This window comes from Talaromyces proteolyticus (genome assembly GCF_021365285.1).
Source record: "Talaromyces proteolyticus strain PMI_201 chromosome Unknown BGW36scaffold_1, whole genome shotgun sequence".
Lineage (NCBI taxonomy): Eukaryota > Fungi > Ascomycota > Eurotiomycetes > Eurotiales > Trichocomaceae > Talaromyces > Talaromyces proteolyticus.
The window spans coordinates 2,299,407-2,321,591 of NW_025764277.1; the positions used below are offsets into that span (position 1 = coordinate 2,299,407).

Consider the following 22,185-nt stretch of genomic DNA (forward strand, 5'->3'; position numbering starts at 1 on the left):
TTGTTTCATTGAAATTTTTTAAAACGAATTAAAATAAAATAAAAACGTTCAACCTTAAAAATTTTTTTGAAATAGACTTGTAGGAATGAGCCACCTTCGTAGCCACAATATTGGAATGTAAGAGCCTCCTCTGTGAGACCAGCCAAAGCTTGGCCAATGTAAAGAAAGAAAGAATAACAATAATAATGATTATAAAAAACCTCTCGCCCATGTTGAAAGCAACGAGGAAAAATTTACACTTCTGAATTAACTAGTTTGGTTGTTTGATTACCTGTCAACATACCGACTGGCCATCCTCGTATGTCTGTACATTATTACATTATAACCGTATTTCCCCATCATCCGAGAGCAATGTGTTGAATACATCGGCAAAAACGCCCAACGATAATTGGAACAATCCTCACGGCCAGGCCGCTCGGCAATCTATGATCTCTAGTACCCAGTCTAATACCATGCTTTCGTTACATCGCAAGTCAATCCCACTGAAACATCATCCCCAACGAGTGCGGATCAGTATACACAAACCCATTCCTCTCATACAATCTCCTCCCCGGCGCATCAGCAAGCAGGTTGATATACGGCCGAAATCCCTCTTCCACCGGCGCCACTTCCTTGATCTTCTTGAGTAACTGCTTCAGAATAACATCGCCCAACCCTTTTCGTTGGTGGCTTGTCAGAACAGCCATGTCGGCGATGACAAAATACCATCCACCATCCCCGACTATACGACCCATGGCGACAGCCTCGGGTTGGGACGACTCGTTGTCACTGTTGGTTGGGGATTGGTATGTGACGTGGCAGCCATACCACGTCCCGTTTATAGAAGCAGTTGCCTGAGAAGCGCATTTGGGCGAGAGGCCCGTTGAAGAGCGCAAGTGGAGGTAGGCGTCGACTGAGGGCAGCCCGGAGTGAAGAGTATACCCAGGTGGCAGCGCCATCGCTTTCTACTGCCCAGCACAGTATTCCTTGTGATAAGTCGACTTTATTTATTATTATTATAATTGTCCGCCGGAATCCCGCCAGATATTTTCCTCACCGATAGTTCAACGACACATCTTGGAGGAACTGGATGTGACTCATCTCTGCCAGCCATCGCATTCGGAGTCACCTCGGAATTCGGAGTTGTCTTGGCTCTGTGATCTTTAGCTGCTGGAGCCTGATTCTCACGCGATAAAAGTAAATGCGGAGCAAAAAAGTTAGTCGAGAAAGTGGATCAAGATGCTAAATTTCCGATATTTTACATTTTATGCCAGCAGTAGACTGTTCTCCGACATACTTACATCTATCTATTAGGAGATTCTTAGTCTTGCCTGGACGAGAAGGATTCTTGGGTTTTTCCAGATCTGGCTTCTAGCAGCTCTTATTTTTTGCTGGCATGAATATTAGCTAGTCAACCGGGCCGTAGATTTCCTACTGTTAGTGGGTGGCTTACCCCTCGACATCACAAACACTCTGAAGGGAAAAGAAAAAAAATCATGGCATTGTCGCCTTCTACATCTATCTCATCCGCCACCAGCGAGCCCCGAAGGCAAAATACAGCCCGGTCTAAATCAGACACGTCGGGTTGGCACGACAAGAAAACATCCAACGATGGTGTTGAGCCAACCGCTCCAATGCCAGTCCGGCCTGGCGCTTCCAATATGATTCTCGAAGAAATTCAACTCGCCCATGTCTCCTCGCGAATCTCTGCTGCTCCAGATCCAACATCTCAACCCCAGTCAGAAGAGAGCGAGCTAGAAAGAGGAAAATTCCGAGTGATAGCAATTTTCTCCGCTCTTTCGGTAGGTTACCTTCTACTGTTTCCAAAAAAGTAAAGAGGCTGACATCATCTAGCTCAGTTGTTTCATTGCAGCTCTCGACCAGACCATTGTATCTACTATCATCCCAACCATTGTCTCAGAGCTCCATGCTCCCTCAGGCTATGTCTGGGTCGGAGGCGCATATCTGCTTGCCAATGCCGCAGCAGGCAATATCTGGGCGAATCTGTCAGATATATGGGGACGAAAGCCAATTTTATTGGCGACTGCTGCCCTATTTTTTGGCGCATCCATAATCTGCGCAAAATCTACCGACATGACTATGATGATCGTTGGGCGAGCACTGCAAGGCGTTGGCGGAGGCGGATTATTGCAGCTTGTCATCATCACTATTTCTGATTTGTTCAGCGTAAGGTAGGATTAATATCCCTAATTATACTATCTAGACTGATTATCTAACTATCTGCAGACATCGGAGTCTCTATTTCGGCCTTCTTGAATGTGTCTGGGCTCTGGCTGGCGCTATCGGTCCATTGATGGGCGGTGCTCTCACAGAAGCCGTCTCCTGGAGATGGGCATACTGGATCAATCTACCTGTAGCCGGCACATCAATTGTCCTAATCTTTTTCTTTCTAGACATCCATAACCCGCGGACCAAATTTATGGACGGCATCAAGGCCATCGACTGGACCGGCAGCGTGTCCATCCTCGGACTGACGCTGATGCTCTTACTAGGACTGAACTTTGGCGGTAGTACCTTTGCCTGGAGCTCGCCTCAAGTCATCTGTTTGATCGTTTTAGGTTCTTTGATGAGTCTGGTCTTTATCTACTGCGAGAAGAAACTGGCGAAATACCCGCTCATGCCACTGAGCGTGTTCAAAACATCTTCCAACGTTGCATGCTTCGTGATTGCTTTCTGTCAGGGAGCGGTAAATAACCCCCCTATCCACAAAATTCACATATAAATTTTTCTAATGTTATGATGCAGGTCTTTATGGGCGGCGAATACTACCTCCCCCTCTACTTCCAATCCACCAAAGCCGCCTCACCGCTGCAATCGGGACTTCTCATCCTCCCCATCGTGCTAATGACGGCCTTCTCCGCCGCTCTCACGGGTTACCTCATCCACCTCACAGGCCGCTACGTAGAACTTCTCCAATTCGGCAACGTGATGATGACGGTCGGCACAGGGCTCTACATCAACTTCGCCACAGAGTCCTCGCTGGCCAAACTCATCCTCTACCAAATCGTCGCGGGGCTCGGCGTCGGCTGCCTCTTCACGGCGCCCACCATCGCCATGCAAGCCAACGTCTCGCAATCCAACACGGCTAGCGCAACAGCAACGCTCAACTTCATCCGCACGCTCGCCACCGCCGTGTCGGCCGTGGTAGGCGGCGTGGTGTTCCAGAACAGCATGGCGCTGCGCAAACCCGCGCTTCTGGCCGCCGGGCTCTCGGCGAACCAGACCGAGGCATTTGCCGGCGAGGATGCGACCGCCAATGTCTTGCTGATCGAGTCCATTGCGGATCCCGTGCAGCGTCGGGCCGTGCGCGACGCCTTCTCGTGGAGTCTACGGAATCTGTGGATTATGTACACATGCATCGCGGTGATTAGCGTTGTAGCGTCCATGTTTGTGCGCAAGACGCATCTAAGCAAGGACGAGGAGCATACAGAGACCAAAACAGGTCTTACGAGGGAGAAGACAGACCAAATCAACCTGTCATAAAAATATCCAGCCTTAAAAAAAAGGGCACGTATAGCATGAAAACAAGTATATATATGAATGGCACCAAAAAAGCCTTTATTCCGCCGCTGCCACCAGCGACTACTAGCCTAGGAATAGATTATACACGATAGTCAAATCTCAATTATGCCAGCCCAGTAAACCCCCCTATCCAATATTCCAATCTTTACTTATGCTCCTTGATAGCGGCCTCAATTGCCGGTGGGTTCGCACCGACAACATCAGTGATCTTTTGCCCGTTCTTAAAGAAAATGAAAGTGGGCATGGCGCGGATGCCCAACTCCTGGGCGACGTCAGGGCTGTCGTCGACGTCGAATTTGATGAATTGCACGTCAGTGTATTGCTTGCTGTAGGCCTCGATCTTGGGCGCGATGGCCTTGCAGGGCCCGCACCATTCGGCGAAGGCGTCGACAACGGTGAGTTTGTCGCTGGCCACGAGGGCTTCGAATTCTGACTTTCTGGGAATCGTTAGAATTGGGACTGAGTTGTTAGGGATATGGGGATGTTGGGAAACTCACGCTTTGACGAGTGTGACGGCCATTTTGCTGGGTGTATATGAGAAGGGTTTGAGAGGCGTGGAGGAGAATGGTCTGCGAGGGAAAGCGGTCTTCACGGGAGATGCAGCGAGGACAGTACGGCGCAGGGAAGATGCCAGGGTGGGAGATAGTCTGTGTTGTTGTTAAAAGATAAAAATATGAAATCATGCAAGTAGGCTGGCTGGTGGGGGGGCTGTAATTATAACCGGCGGGGAGGGGCAGGGCAGCGCAGTAGCAGTGAGTGACGTTATTAGTCAGACCACGGGGTGGCCACAGTCGCAGGGCTGCGAGTTGTCATTGGTGGAGGGAGGGCAAGCTGGATTGTGCTGATTGTAAATCAAATCAAGGATGATTAATCGGCCATAGAGAGCAGAGTATGAATGGAATAGACAGGAGGTGCAGATTAGAATTGTCGCGCGTAAGGATAATGGAATATTCGAGCTGGGCCGTGATGATCCTGCCTACCTCATTTTGATTCCAAATAGCTTACAGGACAGCAGGGGCAATAATAATACTGGTTTCGATTAGTCTACCCCAATTGACTTTCTGGCAGGTCTCTCACCAGATTAGACACCAACGTTGGTTCTAATAGAGCAACAATAGCAGAATCCGCCCGTGTATGGTATATGCAGTGTAAGTTATGCAGGAGTAGAGTGAAAACGGAAGGCGGTGGACGGGCTGCAATGACGTGCTCGGCTTACCAAGCTGCCGCTTCTAGACTCTGCCGCGCGCGGTGATTGGCCAGTGTCTATACAGATACTAAAATGGATTCCATGCATGATATGAAGATATGAAGATGTATGATTTGGTCTATTTGTATTCACAGCAGAGTAAACAGATCGAGCCGATGTTGCTTGTATTTACTCGCAGAGCAAACTGTAACTAACACTCCTACTATATACAGTGATCACCGGAAAGTACACGAATTGATAAAGCACAATGTACAGGGGCATGATGGAAAGAATGGCAAAGAAAAGGGGTATCAGAAAGAACAGCGAAAAGCGAAAAGGATTCAGTCAGCCAGCCAGTTGGTTCCAGTTGGTGGATTGATGACAGTCTCAGTGCTAGTTTGTTGGATGGGTGGGATAGTGATTCGAGCCGGAGCAGGCTGGTATGGATGAGGAAATAGAATGAGTGTGATAAATCGTCAAGCGATTTCTGGTTTTTGTCGTTTTCCTGATTTTTTTTTCTTTCTTTTTTTCCTTCATTTTTTCCTTCTTGCTTTTCTTGTTGGGATTTTTATCTTTTTTTCAAATCAATCATTTTCACTTTTTTTTCCGTTTCAGATTGTTTCAAGTTTTTTTTTGTTTTGGGCTCCGGCAAGAATGTTGTAAAGAATGTGGCACCAGCTAAGTAGAGTAGCACCGAGGCGTCACCTCACTCGCATTTCAAGCAACCAACCACCTATTCTGTAGACAAATCTTTGGAGTCCATCGACTGTCTAGGTGGAATATCCAACAACTTTGCACTGCCAGCACTCATTTGGCGTGCGTGGCCGTGTCCGCGGCCATAATCAACGCTTTGAGCACGTTTGATCTCGATGGGTTCGTCTTGGCTGACAGGACTAACAGGGCTGACAGGGCTGATTTCCTCATCCATAGACGTATCCAACATGGAGATATCGTTGAGCACAATTTCTCTGGATTTCGCCCGCACAATGGCGTTTCTGACGACTGGCTTGCGGCTGGCTCCTCCGTGCCAGGCTTCTGTGTCCTTGGAATCGGAATCGCTTTCGATGCCTTCAAGACCCATCGCAGTGCTGCTTGCTCTGCGCATACCAGTAATAGAGTTTCGTTTCTCCGGGGACTCTCCCGCTAGCTGATTATAATAGTCGTCGCTGGCAACGTCGTCACCTTCATTGGTTTCGTCGTATTTGTTGAGTTTGCTCCTCCCGGTACTGTTTCTCAAGGCAGTCTGGGCAGGGTTCTGCGAAATTCGGCGCAAAAACTTGCCTGACATCCAAGACCCTTCCGAGTCAATTGAAGCAAGCGATTGGGAGAGCATCGCACTGTTGTCATCCCAAGCGCGGTCCACATCTTCCATCTCATGGTTCTCTACAAAAGACTGGGGACTAACATTAGCTGCCTCTTCCTTGGCAACTGAAGCGTCGGGAGGGCGTTCGAGTGGGATAGGAATTGGAGATTGTACGCGAGAGTCGGGAGGGGAAATAGGGTAATCTCCAAGATGTTCGGTGAATTTGGATTGTGAGCGGTGAACTGTACCAGTCCGCAGGAAGCTTCTTTCTGGAATTGGGATCGGGACAGAAGGTGTGTGATTTGAGTTGACGGCATGGGCCTGAACTTTGGAAAACGATTCACGAGAGGTGTTGGAGAAATCGGAAGACGGCGCATCAAGCTCCTTCGAACCTTTGCGACGAGGGCTACTCCGGCTGAAGATAGACATCCACGAAGTCATGCGCCTGCCGCTATGATCTGACAGGCGTTTTTCAGAGATTTCCGTGCGTGATAAATCGGACACTGATTCGGCGATATTGTTGACTCGCGGAGAGCTTATGCTCGCATAAGTTTGGCGCGCTGGTGATTGATTCTGTGGCGTCTGGCTCTCCAGTGGACGAGGATCATGAGCAGTCTTCCCCGCACGAATAGACCGATCGTCGATGTTTCCGATTACATGTGTAGAAATATCAGAGAAGCGATTGCTTTTACGTTGGCTTTCTCTGGAAGACCCGCGCAGCCACGAGCCCGGTTGGGTTTGCGATTGTACACTGTCACGGGGTGCATTGATATTCTGCACGGACTGCAGCTGTTTGGACGAGGTTGTGGGAGATGGAGTCCGATCCCTGCCTCGTAATTCATCTAAATTCTCCACTGGGGCTGCCGTATTTCTCTCTTGTTCGCGATCGCGCTCGGCTCTCCGTTGTAACCGGCGCTGTATTCTCTCCTGATTCTCTTGCCGCTTCTTTTCTCTGCGCCTGCGGTCTCTTTCTAGAAGCTCTCTGAGAGCGGGAGCATCCAAGTCGTCGGCCAGCTCGGCCACTCTTTTCTTTGAAAGAATGTCCTCCTCCTCGTCCAGCTTGATATCTTTCCGCATCGAATTGGCAGATGGAATCGTACTTCTCGGGACAGGAAATTTCGGATTCTCACTATAGCGAATAATTGGCCGTGGAGTAAGCACGGCGAAAGCGTTGACTTTATACGTATAGGAATCCGAGTGATCAGACATGGACGAACGAGAATCCATCGGCAAGCTTTGGTTTGAAATATGGCGGTCAGCATGACGACTATTCGCATTGGGACCCATGCGAACATCGGATGGCAGATAAGTCCAAGTTGTAGCAGGATGATGAGGATGGACGGCCGGGGGTGAAGAGCTCATGGCGCGAATTTCCTGCTCCCGTTGCACCTCTCTTGCCGAGCGCTTACTCAACCTCTTCTTCAAGGTGCCTCTGCTGGCGGTGCTCGAGCGCTTCTGCAGCATCGGGGTCGTGCGACTCGAAGTGAAATTGTCTTGACCGATGCTCGACTGCGAGGTGCGGTTGTCCAGGTTGTACGCAAACGACGCCGCGGCACCTTCAGCAGTCGTCGGCATGACAGTGCGAGAAGGGGGCGAGCGATGGCGCGGAGGTGTGCTCCTCCGTTTGTCTCGTTTGGACCGCTTTCTCGAGGGCTTTCTTGCAATCGAGGCCTGCTCTGGCACGGGAGACAAGTCGGCGACCCCTCTATCCACGGCGTCGGAGGCCTTCATCTGGCTCCTGGGCCGTTTGCCCTTGCGGCCAAAGGGCCATATCGCCATTGCTGCGCCTTCGTGGTGGTCTTGGCTGGGACGGCGCAGGTGGACGCTGCCGGCGAGCGTGGCGGTCAGATGGTGTGGCAGGCGCCCGGGTCAGTGGTTGTGGGTGGGCGACGAGGACTGAGTGGATTCATGGGTGGGACTGGGAGAGCAATGTAATGTATGGGAGGCAGTTGACAGAGCAGTATTATTATGGAGGTGGTGAACAGACTGGCAGGACAACGAGGACGGATGGAGGATCAAAGGCAGGCGAGAGCGAGAGAAGTCGGCCTGTTCTTTTGACAGCGGGAAAGGGAAACCACCACGCCTAGTCAGCCGGCCTTATAATTAGCTCCTTACGAATATGACGCTGGTACGCCGTTACGCCGTACTGGTATTGACCCCATCAATACGCCACAGCGCGAGGAGCATTCTGACTGGTTGGTTTCGCGGTGTGGAGCCCGGCCTCTCTATTGGATTGCACAGGACGGAGTACTAAACGGTGGTCACCTGAATACTATACTGTATTCTCGGTATTGGTAATTTTGGACTCAAAATCAGAGCAAAAATCACTAGTGCGACTGGAATATTGTCCTGTGCGATCCAGACGGGTCGACCCATTGGATCTGCTCGTCTTTGGAGAGTTGGAATTCCTCATTTCTGCCGTGAACAATGGCACCCAGGCCATAATTAGAAGGCGAGCATCGCCACATACGTATATAGCCAAGCCGAAGCATTAACATGAGGTACTAAGCATCCATGTCAGCGGCACGGGCCTTGTCTATTCTTATCCTGTTCTTATCCTACCACTATCGCCAATCAGGCTGGCTTCAACGTTCGACCTTCGAAGACTGGCCGACTACTGCCTAGTACTACGTACTCCTACTACTGAATGGAATCGCTCCGATACTCACGAGAGGAATTAATTAGCCCATGCGCTGTCACTGCCAACGTGGTCGTCGTGTCTTGTCTTAAGGGCAGCTCGGCATCTGTTTCATGCTGTGAGACATTGCAGTGCCTAGTCTTAGTTGCCGCCAGCTAGGTATCGTTCCTGCGTTGTCTGTGACCGCTTGCTACTTAATTAGGTTAACTGGTTAGTACTTCCTGTACTGTGATGATCGGACTGGCGGCGGACTCCGAATGCCATGGTGCACGCGCTATCGACTGCGGCTCGATTTTAATTTTGCCGCGTCGCTGAGTGCAGAATGGCCATTATATTATTTCCAATCTCGCCAGCAGCCCCTAAGATAATATCATACAATCGTAACATAGAAATGCGATGGCGGCCATCGGAGGACCGGGCTGCAGAGGAAATCTCCCGGCGGTGAAAGTTAGCACGTAGATCCCGCTTCTACTGCCGACAACGCTTAACAGCAACAACAACTACAGCAACACCATGCACTACCATTACAGGAACTGTCTGCCACACCCCTTTCTCGACTCGAAAACTCTGCAGAAATTCTAATATCAATCCATACCATCTCTCATCCCGGTACATCATATCACATCACATCACACCACATCACACATGTCTGCGGTCAACCCCGCAACGGGCCAGCCCCTCCCTGCTGATGCCCTGCAACGGGTTCTCTTTCTCGCTCGCACCATCCACGTCTACGCCGTTCCTCCCTTGACCTCGATGAAGGGCTACACAGCTGCAGACTGGACTGTCCCTGATGCCCAAACTGGTCAAACCCGCGAGATTTTCACCGGTCGTCTGCGCGTCCTGGAGACAGCCATTCAAGACCGTGTCACTGCCGACATTCTGCTCGAGGACCCCAACACCGGTAGTCTCTTCGCTGCGGCACCATACACCGATGCCGGCGCCGTGGAACATGTCCTAGACTCGTCGCGATTCTTTGTTCTCCGCGTCGTCGGCGAGGGCAGGAAGGCGTCGCTGGGAATCGGCTTCGAGGACCGCAGTGATGCCTTCGACTTTGGCGTTGCGCTGCAAGAAGCGAGAAAGATCCTGGGAATAGCCGAGGCCACCACCGAGGGTACAGGGGCGGCTACTGCGCCGTCAAACACGGCGTCTGCATCATCGTTGCTGTCATCACTATCAACAGACCAGTCCGCATCAGAGCCCCCGAAAGATTACAGCCTCAAGCCCGGCCAGAGAATCAGTGTCAACGTCGGTCGAAGACGCCCAGCAGCGCCGGATACCTCAGAAGCAAAGAGTCCTGTCACAGCCGCGAGGGACGAGGAGCAGGCATTGTTCTCGATTCCGCCTCCACCGGCGCCGATGGCAGGGACATCGATTGCGATCGGTGAGCAGGGTGGTGGTGGTGGCGGTGGGCGACGACGAAGGCCGACTTCGACAATCGTCGCAGCAGCCGATGCCCCGTCATTTGGGTTTGAGGATTCGGCAACATTCTAAAATTAATTCTCCCGTGGTAATTCTTCAGCCCGTGGAATGGGGATGAGGTTTCATCGTCATTTTGCTACCGGGTGTGATATAATGTGTAGATTGATATAATATGTAGATGCATGATAATAGTAATTCGGGTAGACAGTATAGTATCCATAACATCATCTTGTAAAGTAGAAGGAAACGCCAACGCCACATGTGATTGGTTCACGTTGCCAGCAACGCGAGGTCTTAACAGCTAGAAAGAGACAGTCTCCTTGGATTCGTCGATGTTGACCCAGCTTATCATTCTGCCAGCAGATTGACTGATTATCAACCCTGCTGGCCAAGCGAATACTTCTCCGACAGCGACTTCTTCCTCAACCGACGCGGTTCTCGGCGTTCAAGCGTGCGATACTTTTCACTTGGCCGACGACCGAGCAGTTTCCTGATCGACCAGGAATCTCTTCCGGAGACGCGCTGGTCATCTTCCACAAGGGAGCGTCTGCGCTCGCCTATCAAGAGGCTGGAGGATCGGTGTCCAATACTGGAAGCTCTAGTAGACGTCTCCGCATCCATGTCGAAGTTCGTTTTTTTTTATTTCTTGTTTTTTTGACTCTTTGGCTCGATATGACTTGTCAAGACAATAATCTAGGAAAGATGATGGTATATTGGGTACGTGGATCACAGCGTGCAAGGAATCGCGATGGCAAATCTGACATGTATGGTGCCAGCGAATCGTGGAGGACAGTATCGTGGTGGGTTGAAGAGGCTGCTCTGGCGTGAGGCTGCTGTTATTGGCGGGGATGTGCATGAGATAGTCCCGATGATACCTCCGTCAAGCAAGCGACTAAGTTTTAGCTGGATCTGTGATAGGAGAATAAAAGCTGATCAACAGCGAGCCGGCTCAGTAATTTATAATGCTTAGTGGTTAAGTACTAAGAAGAGGCGTGAAGAGGTGGCGGATGCTGGCGGCAGATGTGGCCTTTGGTCATTTGATCTTCAAAGCGATGCGACACGATGCATCACAATGCAATAATAATAATAATAACAACAGTAATAATAATAATAATAATAATAATACTGGAACATGTTCTTACCTTACTCTGAACAAAAGAACAAGAACATCGCTGCTAACCCGATATCGGTATCAGTAATTAATTATCAATAGAATCGTGCCAAACTTCGACTAAGAAACACTGAAGGAAACGCGGGGAACCAAACCCACCACTCAAATCACTTGACTCTCACCGCTAGAGCAGTATCTCTCATCCCAATATGATAGTAGATAAATACTAAATCATCCCACCGCAGCGTCTCTTGTTTTGATTGGGCTGATGCCTGACTCTTTCGCTCACACCACCAATCACAGCCTGCTGACTCTACCCTCAAAATGAGAACGATTATGATTTGACGATGGATGCCTCGGGCATCTACCATATAACGAAGCAGCTGCGGTTAATACAGTTCACTCAAGCCGGATGACTGCTCGTTGAATCGAGGGGTCTGAAAGCATATCCATGTCTTCTCCATCGTGTTCATCTTGCGTCGTCTCGATGATTGACAGTCATACATGAGTCAAAGAACCGTAAGCACAGAATGTGACTCGCAGCACCTGTATAACAACCCAGCGATCATTCGTGCATAAAACTCAACCTTTGACAACGATCTTGTCGATACATCAGACAAACTAAGCATCAATCAACATCCACAATGCCAGCCATCCTCCTCCTCGTCGCCCTGGGCTATCTCCTTCTCTATGCCTTCGCTGCCACGCATAGCCATTTCTCTCTCTCGCCACCTTCTACACTGAGATTGAATACTGTACCCGCGATATCATTCTTTCACGAGGACAAGATTTCGTCGCTACACCGAGAAATGAATATCCAGTCTATCATACCGAGGAGCTATCATCGTGTTGAGGGCGATTGAATGGATCTGAGCAACGGATCAAAATGATACGTTTCGACAATAATATTGAAGAAGGATTAAGATGTGTTAACTGACAATATTTCTATACGAATGAATGTGATGACTCGTCAACCAAATGATTACTTCGAGTGTCGTTGATTACTCGCGTTTCGACTTGAGGTTATTGCTACACTTCACGAAGGCGTGCTGGAGCCGTGATGCTAGGGAGGATTCTACAAAGATATCACAATTGGCCAAGCCTGTAGAAAGAGAATCTCAGAATCAATCGGTATTGAGAAGTTTGTATTAGATTAGGTAGAATAGAGACTGGCGATCCTATCTATTATTTCGGTGAAATTGACCATGGCAATTCATCAACCTTATAAAATTTCTCTGACAGATGCCTTGGGCATCAAGCCAGACCATTATTTCGTACAGTATTCATACCTGCGTTTCGTGCAATGTATTTTGCTGGATCGAGGTGTCCCTCTCAACATATCTTTCATATGTCGTCTTTTATCTTTTTAGTGCCCGATGGTCTAATTTTGATGCCTGTAGGCGACGGAGGGACACCTAATGGCCGAAACTGAACCTAGCACGGCTCGCCATAGTGTATAAATGGTTGAACGGGCCAAAACATCATTTAGAACCAAATCTTGATCAACTCCTCACTAACAGCGCTCGGCGTCAGTACACCGCTTTCTGTGATCAACGCAGTGACGAGGTGCGGCGGGGTGAAATCAACTGCATCGCGTCGGCGCGAGCCATCCACTTTTTCAGGTGGTGCCCCATTCAATAGTGCAGCCATGTGTTCGGCCTTTGCTTCAGGCGAAACATCGGTCTTGCCCTCCGAGTCTTTCCCACTGCTATTTTGCGAAGATCCAATATTCCCATCTGTACCCAGATCTTCCTCTGATTTGAAATCAATCACATGCTGCTCGATTGGAAGGTCGTATTGTCCCAGTGGGTAGAGACGAACAAACTTGTGGCTTTCGGCGACAACATAAAATGGCTTTCCCATCGCTTTGGCCAGGAGACCAATCTGATAGGTCCCCATTCTCGACACTATACCCCGTTTTCCACCACACCCTCAGCACCAACTATGACTGTATCTACTTTGCCGAGCGAGTAGGCTACAGCAGACTCTGGGATAGTAGCAACCGGTACACCCTTTGCCCTCAATGCCCGTACCGTTTCTAACCCTTCCGGCTCCACTGTAAGGCTATCGGCATCGCTGATACCGTATAGAACGTAAATAACGCGGAATCGAACAGCCGAAGGCCCGCTCATTTCATCTGCTGCTTTCTGCAGCAAGGCGGAAACGACTCGGGAACCACCGTTCGTTAATATCGTACTCCCATCTCGAACGAACCCTTTTCCAAACGCGGCAATTGTATGTCGGCTTTCTTTCGCCCGCTTGATGAACAATCGCCCGTTGGACAATAAATGAGCTCTGATAGCATTGAAATCGCCGGCCGGCCCTAGTTGACCTGGTCTCTGTAAAGTTGTGATAAGGTATCGTTGGAACAAATCCGTGCCTGCGGAAAGGGCAATGGGGTTGGGAACGGCGTTTTTTAAGACAGTGGTATGCTTGTCTAGCAAGTCGAGAGTTTCGGAAATCGTAGAAGACGGCGAATGTGTCAAAAGAAGTACCAAGGCTTCGATAGCCGCTATGGGCATCGTAAGATCGGGGTCGGATTTGAGGAGATCATAGTAGGTCGACACGATGCTGGAAATGATTGTTAGAGCTAGAAATATCAATCGTGAGGGGTATGTATGAGCGTACTCGAACGGGGCAGACCCGATAGGTGCCATATTTGCCAGAGAGACTTTGAGCAAGTCGAGCTTAGGGTTTAGCCTCTTAACCCGATGCACACTCAGCAATAACGACGATGGAAACAAATTATGATTTAACTTATTATTCTGATTGTGCTGCAGTCATCACCCGCCAGATGTTTGCACTGATTGCATCGGCCCCTCCACTGCCATCGGTATCCCGCGCTAATCCCTTTCTGGGGCCACGGATAAACAAAACAACTGCGTCCTTCGCCTTGATAAGCTTGACAATCCCCCAATAACTGAACTTCTCCAGCGCATCATGGCATACAATCATAGAGTAAGCCAGCAATTCCATAGCGGGCAGCAGCAGAATCGGAGCCGCAGAAAGGAAGATGACAGCGACGCTTTAATGCGTCTGGTGAGTCCTCTCTAACCTGCCTTGGTTGCTATGGCTGACAAAAACAATAGCCAGACAAGGAGATCGCAGGGTGTATAAGCGACATTGGAGTGCCTTTCACAGCCGCGGACCTGCTCAAGCCGAACCCTCAACAAATACAAATGGTGCTAGAATGGTTCGCCGAACTTCTGATGAACACTACTCGCGATACGGTCGACCCAGCAATGCGCGCAGCAGCACAGGATATCTGTGGTGAAATGTCCGATATCGTCCCCAATGATACACGCAACTTGATGGGATTTTTTATCAACTTAAGACGACTGATGATTGAGGTATGTGCGACTGCTGACAGACATGTTCTTAATGTTGACTTTGGCACAGTGCGGAGTCAACGATTTTACATTCTCTGACCTCACGCGACCTACACACGACCGTCTCGTGAAAATATTTTCATATTTGATTAATTTTGTCCGGTTCCGTGAGTCGCAAACCGCTGTCATTGATGAGCATTTCAACAAAGCCGAGCGCACGAAAGCGCGTATTGAGACCCTCTACGCCGAAAACCAAGAAATCGACGAGCGAGTGAATGAGATGCGCAGGAATCAAAAATCGCTTGAAGGCCAAGTCAAGGAGAAAATGCAACGCAACAATTCGTTAAAAGCGCGCTTGTTAATATTAAGTCAGAACCAGGCCAAAATAACGGAGGAGCTTGAAAAAGCAAAAACCGACAAGGCTAAAAGGCAGGCATCGCTCGAAGAGAAGATGGAGAGAGCTATCAGGACACGACAGGAGATTGAAAAACTGCGTCCATACGTGCAGCAGAGTTCGGCCAGTCTACAGTCTTCTCTCACAGACTTATCTGAAAACCTAGCCCGTGAAAAGAGTCAAGTGGATGCAATGGAGCGGCGGTTGAGGGCTTTGCAAACATCTATAGACACTTTTACTGTCGTTGCCAACGAAGTTCAGGCTTGTGTCAAAGTTTTGGAAGATATTTCCGTTGAGCTGCAAAAAGAAGAGGAGGAAGATGCTCGTGCGGCCCGGAATAAAGACGCCATTTCAGAACGGGGCAATAATGTGCGTGAAGTCGCACAAACCGAGAAACTTCTCCAGAGACAACTAGCCCGTTGGAATGAGAGGATCGAAGCTCTTCGCAAGAACAGCCAAGAAAAACAGGACATCGCACAAGCTCGGATGGAGGAACTACGTAATACACAAAGGCAGCTCAGGGAGGAACGCGCCGAGAAGCAGAAAGCGATGGAAATTAAGAGGATACGCATTGAGCAGACGGAGAAGAAGGTCAGTTTTTCACAGACGCCATAAGAGCATACTCTAACCTTTTCTAGATGACGGATCTCAAGGAAAACATTGAAAACGAAATCCACAGAGCACATGACGAGTATTTGAAGCTGGAATCCCATATCAAACTATATATTACGGAAATGGAAAAGTGTCTATAATAATGAATGGGTTAACGGGTTTGGAGTTTTGTTGCTCGGTGTCAAGGTTAAACTATACCCGGTGGTCTATGAATTTGTTTCATATAGTTATTTGAGTTCATGTTAATCCTTAGAAGCACCCCTCTCCACTGTAATTCTATCCTCACCTTCGAAGCGGAACCATCTTTGAGCTACCTGCTTAACAGTAATCTGCCGGACCCCGTCTTGTAGTCGAGCTGTACCGCTTACAATAGGGACATGTAGGTCCCATAATCTCTGGCCACGATTAGGATTTCTCGCAACCATCGCATCTTCACATTCACACAGCACCAAACTTGACGTAATTCTTGCAGCTGTTTCGACTGCAAGAGCAAGTGTTCGCAAAAGACCTTGAGCCGAGAACTCAGTGCTCATGTAATGAAGAGCAACAAGGTCCACGACAACTATTCTTGTTCCGCGGGCCGTGTCCTGTCCTGCTGATCCTTTACGTAAACCGGTTCCTAATGACGACAGATATGCACGCAAATGCTCCAGTGAAGTACAGAACACTAGTCTGACACTTCTCGAATTCGCGAGGATGCCGATGGTCTTCGTTAAAAGGGGATCAGGCGGACGGGATTGGATGGATTCCCTGTTGGCTTCTAAGCTATGCAGTGGCTCCTCGCTAGAAATTTGATCCTGTGACTCCCGTATCCTTTTTGACACACTAGCAGCCAGCTGCTCGAGAAATTTGGCCCGAGTGGAACAGACAATCAGGGTCGTAGGGCGGCTGCTGTCGTAGAGTAGGTAGTCAACCAGATCTGCCACACGCGCAAAAGGACGCACCCGTGCATCAACCATGAAAGCACCGAGGTTCCTACCAGTGTAGGGCAGAACATATAGTTCCAATATTGTCTACACCACATCTAGTCACGACGTGGTGAGGCTAGCCTGGTAGGGACTGTCGTTGATAGAGATAGGTGTTTGTTGAGGCGGAATAATACATGAGTGGAGACTACGGCCGCGGAATGAAATCACACGGCAGTCCCCCCGCCAATTTACCATGACCTTCAATCTAGACTGATCCCACAACTGCGCTCCAGTGCGCATTAGGAAGACTCGCAGAGGTCTAGCTGACAGGCATGGAGACGATATCGAGAATATCTTCCATGCTGGAAGCAGGTTAGTCCCTTGCCTTTGACTCAACTGGGCTCCGTTGCTCACCAATGCACTCGTGTGCTCATAGCTCGGGACCTCACGATCGAAGCTGCCCAATCTGCGGGCAGTAGCAGGAGTTTGCGCTCGCAAAGCTCGTCTCGGAATACCTCCTCTGCACAAATTAAGAAGCTGCTGGATAGTCGCAATGACCGAGATATACTAGACGGGCTACGAAAGGTCATCTCGGTAGGATTCCTGCGATTGTGTTGTGGCTGCTGTTCGCTGAAGATGCTGACCTTTTCCCTGATGCTTAGTTAATGTACCAGTCGGAGTCCTGTCTACAATACTTTTCAGCAGTCGTCAAAAATGCCGCAAACTCAAACATCGAGGTCAAAAAATTAGTGTATATATACCTCCTCCACCAGGCCGAAGCGGAACCAGATCTCGCCTTGCTTTCGATCAATGCAATACAGAAGTCGCTCACGGACTCTAACCCGCAGGTTCGGGTTATGGCCCTGCGAACTATGTCGGGTATCAGAGTTCCCGTCATCAGTCAAATTGTTTCACTCGCCATAAAACGCGGCGTTGGAGATATGAGCCCTCACGTCCGCAAAGCAGCTGCCTTGGCTATACCGAAATGCTATCGACTCGACCCAAACACACTACCGCAACTGACAGGTTATCTTTTGACTCTTTTGGGTGATAGCCAATACTTCGTGGTCGGTCCTGCAGTCTCCGCGTTTCTCGACGTATGTCCTGATCAGTTGGACTTGATTCATAAGCATTACCGCAGTCTTGTGAAGAAGCTGGTGGACATGGATGAGTGGGGCCAGCTGGCTACATTGCGATTGTTGACAGTATATGCGAGAAAATGTTTCCCACGAAAAACGCGGAAAGTGAAGAAGACAGAGGAAAGGGGGTTTTATGATGAAGACGAAAATGCACCAGCCAACGGCGCAATTAATGGCGATGAGACTGGCGAGGAGGTCCAAGTGCTAGACCCAGACCTTGAACTCTTCCTGCGAGGCTGTCGACCACTACTACAAAGCCGAACATCTGCTGTGATTGTGAGCATAGCCCGCTGTTATCTCTACCTCGGTACACCCGACTATCTGGAAAGTGCTATTGGACCACTGGTAGCACTTCTTCGTTGTCCCCAAGATATCCAGTACATTGCACTCTACAACATCGTCGCGGTTGCCTTGGAGGCTCCCCAGCCGTTTGCTAAATACGCTTCTCATTTCTTTGTCCATGCAATCGATCCACCGCACATTTGGCGCCTCAAACTTGAGGTGCTAACACTTCTCTTCCCTCATCTTGGAATACACCTTAGAGGCATTATCCTTAGCGAGCTTGAGCATTTCTCGAACGCGACAGACCCTGATTTGGTTCGAGAAAGTGTGCGTGCAATCGGTCGCTGCGCGCAGAGCGATGCACGAACCTCGACTCACTGCTTACGACTCCTTTTGAGCCAAATCTCTAGTGTTGATGAGAACGTAGTTTCTGAATCGTTGACAGTCATTCGCCACTTAATCCAACAAGATCCCGACGCACACAAGCAAACAGTGACTCGCCTAGCCGCCAGTCTCGATACGACAGCCAGCTCAGGGGCACGGGCATCCATTATTTGGCTGGTAGGGGAGTACGCAGCCGCCGATCTGGAGACTAATATTGCTCCAGATGTTCTACGCATACTAGCTAAGAGCTTTCCTGACGAGAGTGAAGAAGTCAAACAGCAAATTGTTCTTCTTGCTGCAAAAGTCTATCTTCACCACCTCCTTCAAAACCCACCTCCAGAAACCGAGGAGCTGAAGGAAGAAAGCAAACCACAGCCTGAATCCACTGTCAAAAACGAATGGGCAGAGACTACGAAAGAAGATGAAGTTAGCGAAGCTCCAGAACAGTCACTGCCGGATAAACAGCCGGAAGACGACCGCATCACCCTCCTGTGGAAATACATCCTTCTTCTCACGCGATACGACACCTCTTATGACCTCCGAGACCGTGCACGCATGTACAGGGGTCTCTTGTCAGACCGTAAAAACACCCAGCTTGCCAGTCTCCTCCTCCTAGCGCCCAAGCCTGTTCCACACGCCCCAAGTCCGTCAGAGACTCGAAAGGATCTCTTAATCGGCACGTCGACATTAGTGGTGGGGCCTGATTCGGGAATTCATGGGTTGACAGGCTACGAGCCGTTACCGGACTGGGTACCCGCCGGACAGGAACCGGATAGCGCATTACGGGACGCTGGCTTGATGATGGAGTCATCTGTTGAGCGAGCCACGGGTATGACGGCTGGCCAACGACTGGACAAGGCTGTCAAGGACCATGAAATTAGTGTCGCATCCGGAACGGCACAGGCGCGGCAGTCTGGCGTGGCGGGTCCGAGTGGTAGCCAGCCAGGAGGACAAAAGAGCCTCAACGATTGGCTGGATGAAGAAGAAGAGGAGGAGGAAGAGGAGGAGGAGGAAGAAGAAGAAGAAGAAGAATCCGGCTCTACAGAGTATGAAACGGACTCGGATGAAGAGACAGACTCGGACGAGGAGGAAGAAGAGGAGTCGGATGAAGATACCTCTGCACACCAAGAATTATTGAAAAAATAATATCTAATTAGACAATAAAGACTTTCAGACTTGTTGCTTTCTCTATGTAATGACAGAAAATGGTATTAGCCCTATCCCCCCAGCGATTGACTTTGTGTAGTTAAGTGATCGACTTATCGTCACCATTTATGAAATTGCTATTGGGGTCAATCGATGATAAGATACGATATGATATACCCATAATTTAATGCATCAGTTACGCTCCCAAGACGAAATCTAGAAATAGACCAAATGGTATCAACCTGATGTGCCGTCAAGACAATCCTAGTTAATACTCTAGCTAACACCGCGTGAACAAAATATCAATAATGTCAACACAATAATATAAGACAGCCGGAATCTTTCACTCATTTCAAACTCCTTCTCTAGTCTTCAAAATCCCGTTATATCATCAGCTCCAACATACTCCGTCATCGTAAGAACGCCATTCAATAAATATGCAGTGCAGCTTCCTTGAGATATTGGATCTTTGTGATTTTTAGAAAGCTGTATAGTATTGTCAAAGAATCACCATCTTCGACTAGAAATTCCCTATTAGCACATGTCTACATCTTGATAAAGGACCAATACCTGTAAACCGAAGTATCTTGCAGTCTGGGACTGGTGTTTATTTTTGCTTCCGGTCTATCAATGGTATCTTCGTAATCCTCTAGAGTGGATCTCGGTCTTTTGAGGTTTCTTAACTTGTCCCGTGGTGGGCTAATCGAAATGTCGCCATGGGCATTTTTACCAGCGCGATGGTTCTTCCTAGTTCCATGGACTTTTCTTCTTGGGAAAGAATTCTCTCGCCTGAAATCCAAATGTGTGTTATGCGTACGAATGGATTCCGTAACTTCAGGAACCTGGCCTGCGGATTCCAATGCCCTTGGGTGGTCCATGCTAAAATCCATTTCTCGGTCAATTGAGATCACCGAAGTGGGAGGAGTCGCAGCATCAAAGTCAGTTTGTGTACCCTTCTCACTCATGACTGGTGGAAGAAGAACGTGATTGCTCAGAATCCGAGTACGGCGTGCTACTAATTCCTTTATGGGAACCACAGACCCATCTTTTGATAGGTCATGAAATATAGGGTCGTCTCTCATTTCTGGCCAATACGGGGTCTCCCAGATGGGTCGTATAGAATCATCCGCATCTGAAGCTGCAATATATCTGAATGTACACTTTGCTCCTCCCCTTGAAGTAGCGGGTAAAAATTGATCATGATTATCGTTGTCATCCAGAAACTTTGAAGGAAGAGGGCAGCTGGCAAGGTAGAGGGTTGTCCCAGTTTTATTAGCCCCGTGTTGTCCTTGATCTATGTGAGAAAGCCCATATAACCTGCTGGTGTGGATATCAGGAGATGTTCTGCTCGAACTTCCAGGAGATACAGATGAATCCTTTGCAGAGTAAGGTACTTCAGAACGTGGAGTATGTTGGCGATTAAATTTACCACGACGATTGCCATTTCTGGAACCACTGTGTCCCCTGTCTTGGGGTCGAGATTCTGGCCTTATAGCATTCCAAGTGGATTGGCCAGTGGTAACAGTGGGCGGAGAAAATTTCGCATCACGGAAGCTTGTAGAACTAACCAATCTGTCTGGTTCATACCCATAGACCCCTCCCGTATTATGCTGCAAAGGGGTCCGCTGATAGGAGTAAGTGTCCTGAGAAGTTAGTGAAATTGTAGTCCGAGGGAGCTGATTGGAAGTCAAGTGACTCGCCGATGGAGGTTTATATGGCAACGGAAAGGAGCCCGTGATTGCCATTGAATCAGACGTCCTCTGCCGCTTTGGAGAGCAGGGTGGGACATCCGAGATCCTGAGAGGCCGATGAGAAAAGAAGGACTCATATCTTGAAATATGATTAACTCACGTCGGGCTTGAACGAGGCTGCAAGTGGCTTTGACTTTGAGCCTGTGGTTCATGGACCTCATGAAATCGCGGCGACCTCACAGAGCTCGTCGTAGGCAGCTGATAAGTACTTGCAAGTACACTGGAATGACCTGTCTCGTTAGCATCACTGAGATCATTCGGGATCGCGTTTCTCCATTCCGGAGGATACGGATATCTGTGATATATTGGACCGTTCTGGGGTTTATAAAATTCATCCATTTCATAACTTCTTTATTAATGTCGCTCAATAAGTAATTCACAGTAGGCTTCGAAGTACGGCCTCGACTCAAGGGTCCAGGAATAAAGCGATCAATGGGTATCCGTAGGCCTAGCAGGAAATATTGTATCGTGCAGTTCAAGACGCGGGGGACGCAAGAAATCATTACCAAATACAGATCCAAATACGAAAAGAATCACACCACTTTCGAGAGGTCAACTCTGGTAGGGGACGGCCATGGAACGTTTAATCAAAAAGACCAGTAGGGGTGTCACCGCAGGGGTTCCTCTGGCGACATATGCCGGGGTTGTATCCTGAAGAGTCCAGTAACCACGTCTACTTCCCTCGGCGTCAAAGAGTGTATAAATGAGATAGCAAGCCACTACAGAAAATGTAATGTAGAATTCATGATTCCGAATGGGATAGAAAGCGCACAGCGCTGAGAGAGAAAAAGCAATATGTATTGTATGTAGGAATGAGACAGTGCAACCGGAAGAGAGGACAGGACAGACATATGAAGAAACGACCAAGGCGCGGACCTGCAGGGCAGGGCGCACCAGCGTACCTCTGGGGCTGCTGGGGTTGGGAAGCGACGACGACAGCTATGATGGAGGATTGCAGCCCAATGTTGTTGCCATACAGAAGGCTATTAGTTGCTAGCAGCCCCTGCCCAGTCAGTCGAATCCACGTGAGCCCCGAGGAGATGCAGCAGCAGGTGCCC

General features: G+C 49.1%; 10 protein-coding genes across 10 annotated transcripts; 4 read left to right on the forward strand and 6 right to left on the reverse strand.

Annotated features, from left to right (window-relative positions):
- Positions 1-131: 131 nt before the first annotated feature.
- BGW36DRAFT_367674 (putative GNAT family N-acetyltransferase) lies at positions 132-1,232 on the reverse strand. The gene has a single exon (XM_046214899.1). It carries the CDS (start codon positions 936-938, stop codon positions 474-476), a length of 465 nt encoding a protein of 154 aa, XP_046078115.1. The 5' UTR covers positions 939-1,232; the 3' UTR covers positions 132-473.
- A 381-nt stretch (positions 1,233-1,613) lies between these two features.
- BGW36DRAFT_286261 (putative MFS transporter) lies at positions 1,614-3,483 on the forward strand (the record flags this gene model as incomplete). Its single annotated transcript, XM_046210396.1, has 4 exons — positions 1,614-1,781; positions 1,834-2,171; positions 2,227-2,686; positions 2,746-3,483. The coding sequence occupies 4 exons, from the start codon at positions 1,614-1,616 to the stop codon at positions 3,481-3,483; spliced, it is 1,704 nt and encodes a 567-aa protein (XP_046078116.1).
- Positions 3,484-3,575: 92 nt separating this feature from the next.
- BGW36DRAFT_14246 (thioredoxin TrxA) lies at positions 3,576-4,696 on the reverse strand. The gene is made up of 3 exons (XM_046209451.1): positions 4,600-4,696; positions 4,503-4,551; positions 3,576-3,959 (listed from the first exon to the last, which is right to left on the reverse strand). Exons 2-3 carry the CDS (start codon positions 4,505-4,507, stop codon positions 3,668-3,670), a joined length of 297 nt encoding a protein of 98 aa, XP_046078117.1. The 5' UTR covers positions 4,508-4,551; positions 4,600-4,696; the 3' UTR covers positions 3,576-3,667.
- Positions 4,697-5,441: 745 nt separating this feature from the next.
- BGW36DRAFT_353902 (uncharacterized protein) lies at positions 5,442-7,790 on the reverse strand (the record flags this gene model as incomplete). The annotated part of the gene is made up of 1 exon (XM_046213476.1): positions 5,442-7,790. One exon carries the CDS (start codon positions 7,788-7,790, stop codon positions 5,442-5,444), a length of 2,349 nt encoding a protein of 782 aa, XP_046078118.1.
- Positions 7,791-9,285: 1,495 nt separating this feature from the next.
- BGW36DRAFT_284728 (uncharacterized protein) lies at positions 9,286-10,143 on the forward strand (the record flags this gene model as incomplete). Its single annotated transcript, XM_046210258.1, has 1 exon — positions 9,286-10,143. A coding segment is annotated over one exon (858 nt), but the record flags the coding sequence as incomplete, so codon positions are not given.
- Positions 10,144-12,317: 2,174 nt separating this feature from the next.
- BGW36DRAFT_367685 (uncharacterized protein) lies at positions 12,318-13,916 on the reverse strand. The gene is made up of 3 exons (XM_046214900.1): positions 13,811-13,916; positions 13,113-13,753; positions 12,318-13,089 (listed from the first exon to the last, which is right to left on the reverse strand). Exons 1-3 carry the CDS (start codon positions 13,837-13,839, stop codon positions 12,668-12,670), a joined length of 1,092 nt encoding a protein of 363 aa, XP_046078120.1. The 5' UTR covers positions 13,840-13,916; the 3' UTR covers positions 12,318-12,667.
- A 206-nt stretch (positions 13,917-14,122) lies between these two features.
- BGW36DRAFT_393098 (putative Ndc80 complex component Nuf2) lies at positions 14,123-15,657 on the forward strand (the record flags this gene model as incomplete). Its single annotated transcript, XM_046217773.1, has 4 exons — positions 14,123-14,221; positions 14,272-14,532; positions 14,582-15,496; positions 15,544-15,657. The coding sequence occupies 4 exons, from the start codon at positions 14,123-14,125 to the stop codon at positions 15,655-15,657; spliced, it is 1,389 nt and encodes a 462-aa protein (XP_046078121.1).
- A 102-nt stretch (positions 15,658-15,759) lies between these two features.
- BGW36DRAFT_285067 (uncharacterized protein) lies at positions 15,760-16,476 on the reverse strand (the record flags this gene model as incomplete). Its single annotated transcript, XM_046210288.1, has 1 exon — positions 15,760-16,476. The coding sequence occupies one exon, from the start codon at positions 16,474-16,476 to the stop codon at positions 15,760-15,762; it is 717 nt and encodes a 238-aa protein (XP_046078122.1).
- Positions 16,477-16,697: 221 nt separating this feature from the next.
- On the forward strand, positions 16,698-19,407 carry BGW36DRAFT_332717 (putative AP-3 adaptor complex subunit beta). The gene is made up of 3 exons (XM_046212859.1): positions 16,698-16,797; positions 16,862-17,019; positions 17,088-19,407. The coding sequence occupies exons 1-3, from the start codon at positions 16,758-16,760 to the stop codon at positions 19,374-19,376; spliced, it is 2,487 nt and encodes an 828-aa protein (XP_046078123.1). The 5' UTR covers positions 16,698-16,757; the 3' UTR covers positions 19,377-19,407.
- Positions 19,408-20,564: 1,157 nt separating this feature from the next.
- On the reverse strand, positions 20,565-21,702 carry BGW36DRAFT_14388 (uncharacterized protein). Its single transcript, XM_046209455.1, has 4 exons — positions 21,228-21,702; positions 21,077-21,173; positions 20,945-21,019; positions 20,565-20,769 (listed from the first exon to the last, which is right to left on the reverse strand). Exons 1-4 carry the CDS (start codon positions 21,464-21,466, stop codon positions 20,671-20,673), a joined length of 510 nt encoding a protein of 169 aa, XP_046078124.1. The 5' UTR covers positions 21,467-21,702; the 3' UTR covers positions 20,565-20,670.
- Between the last annotated feature and the right edge of the window lie 483 nt (positions 21,703-22,185).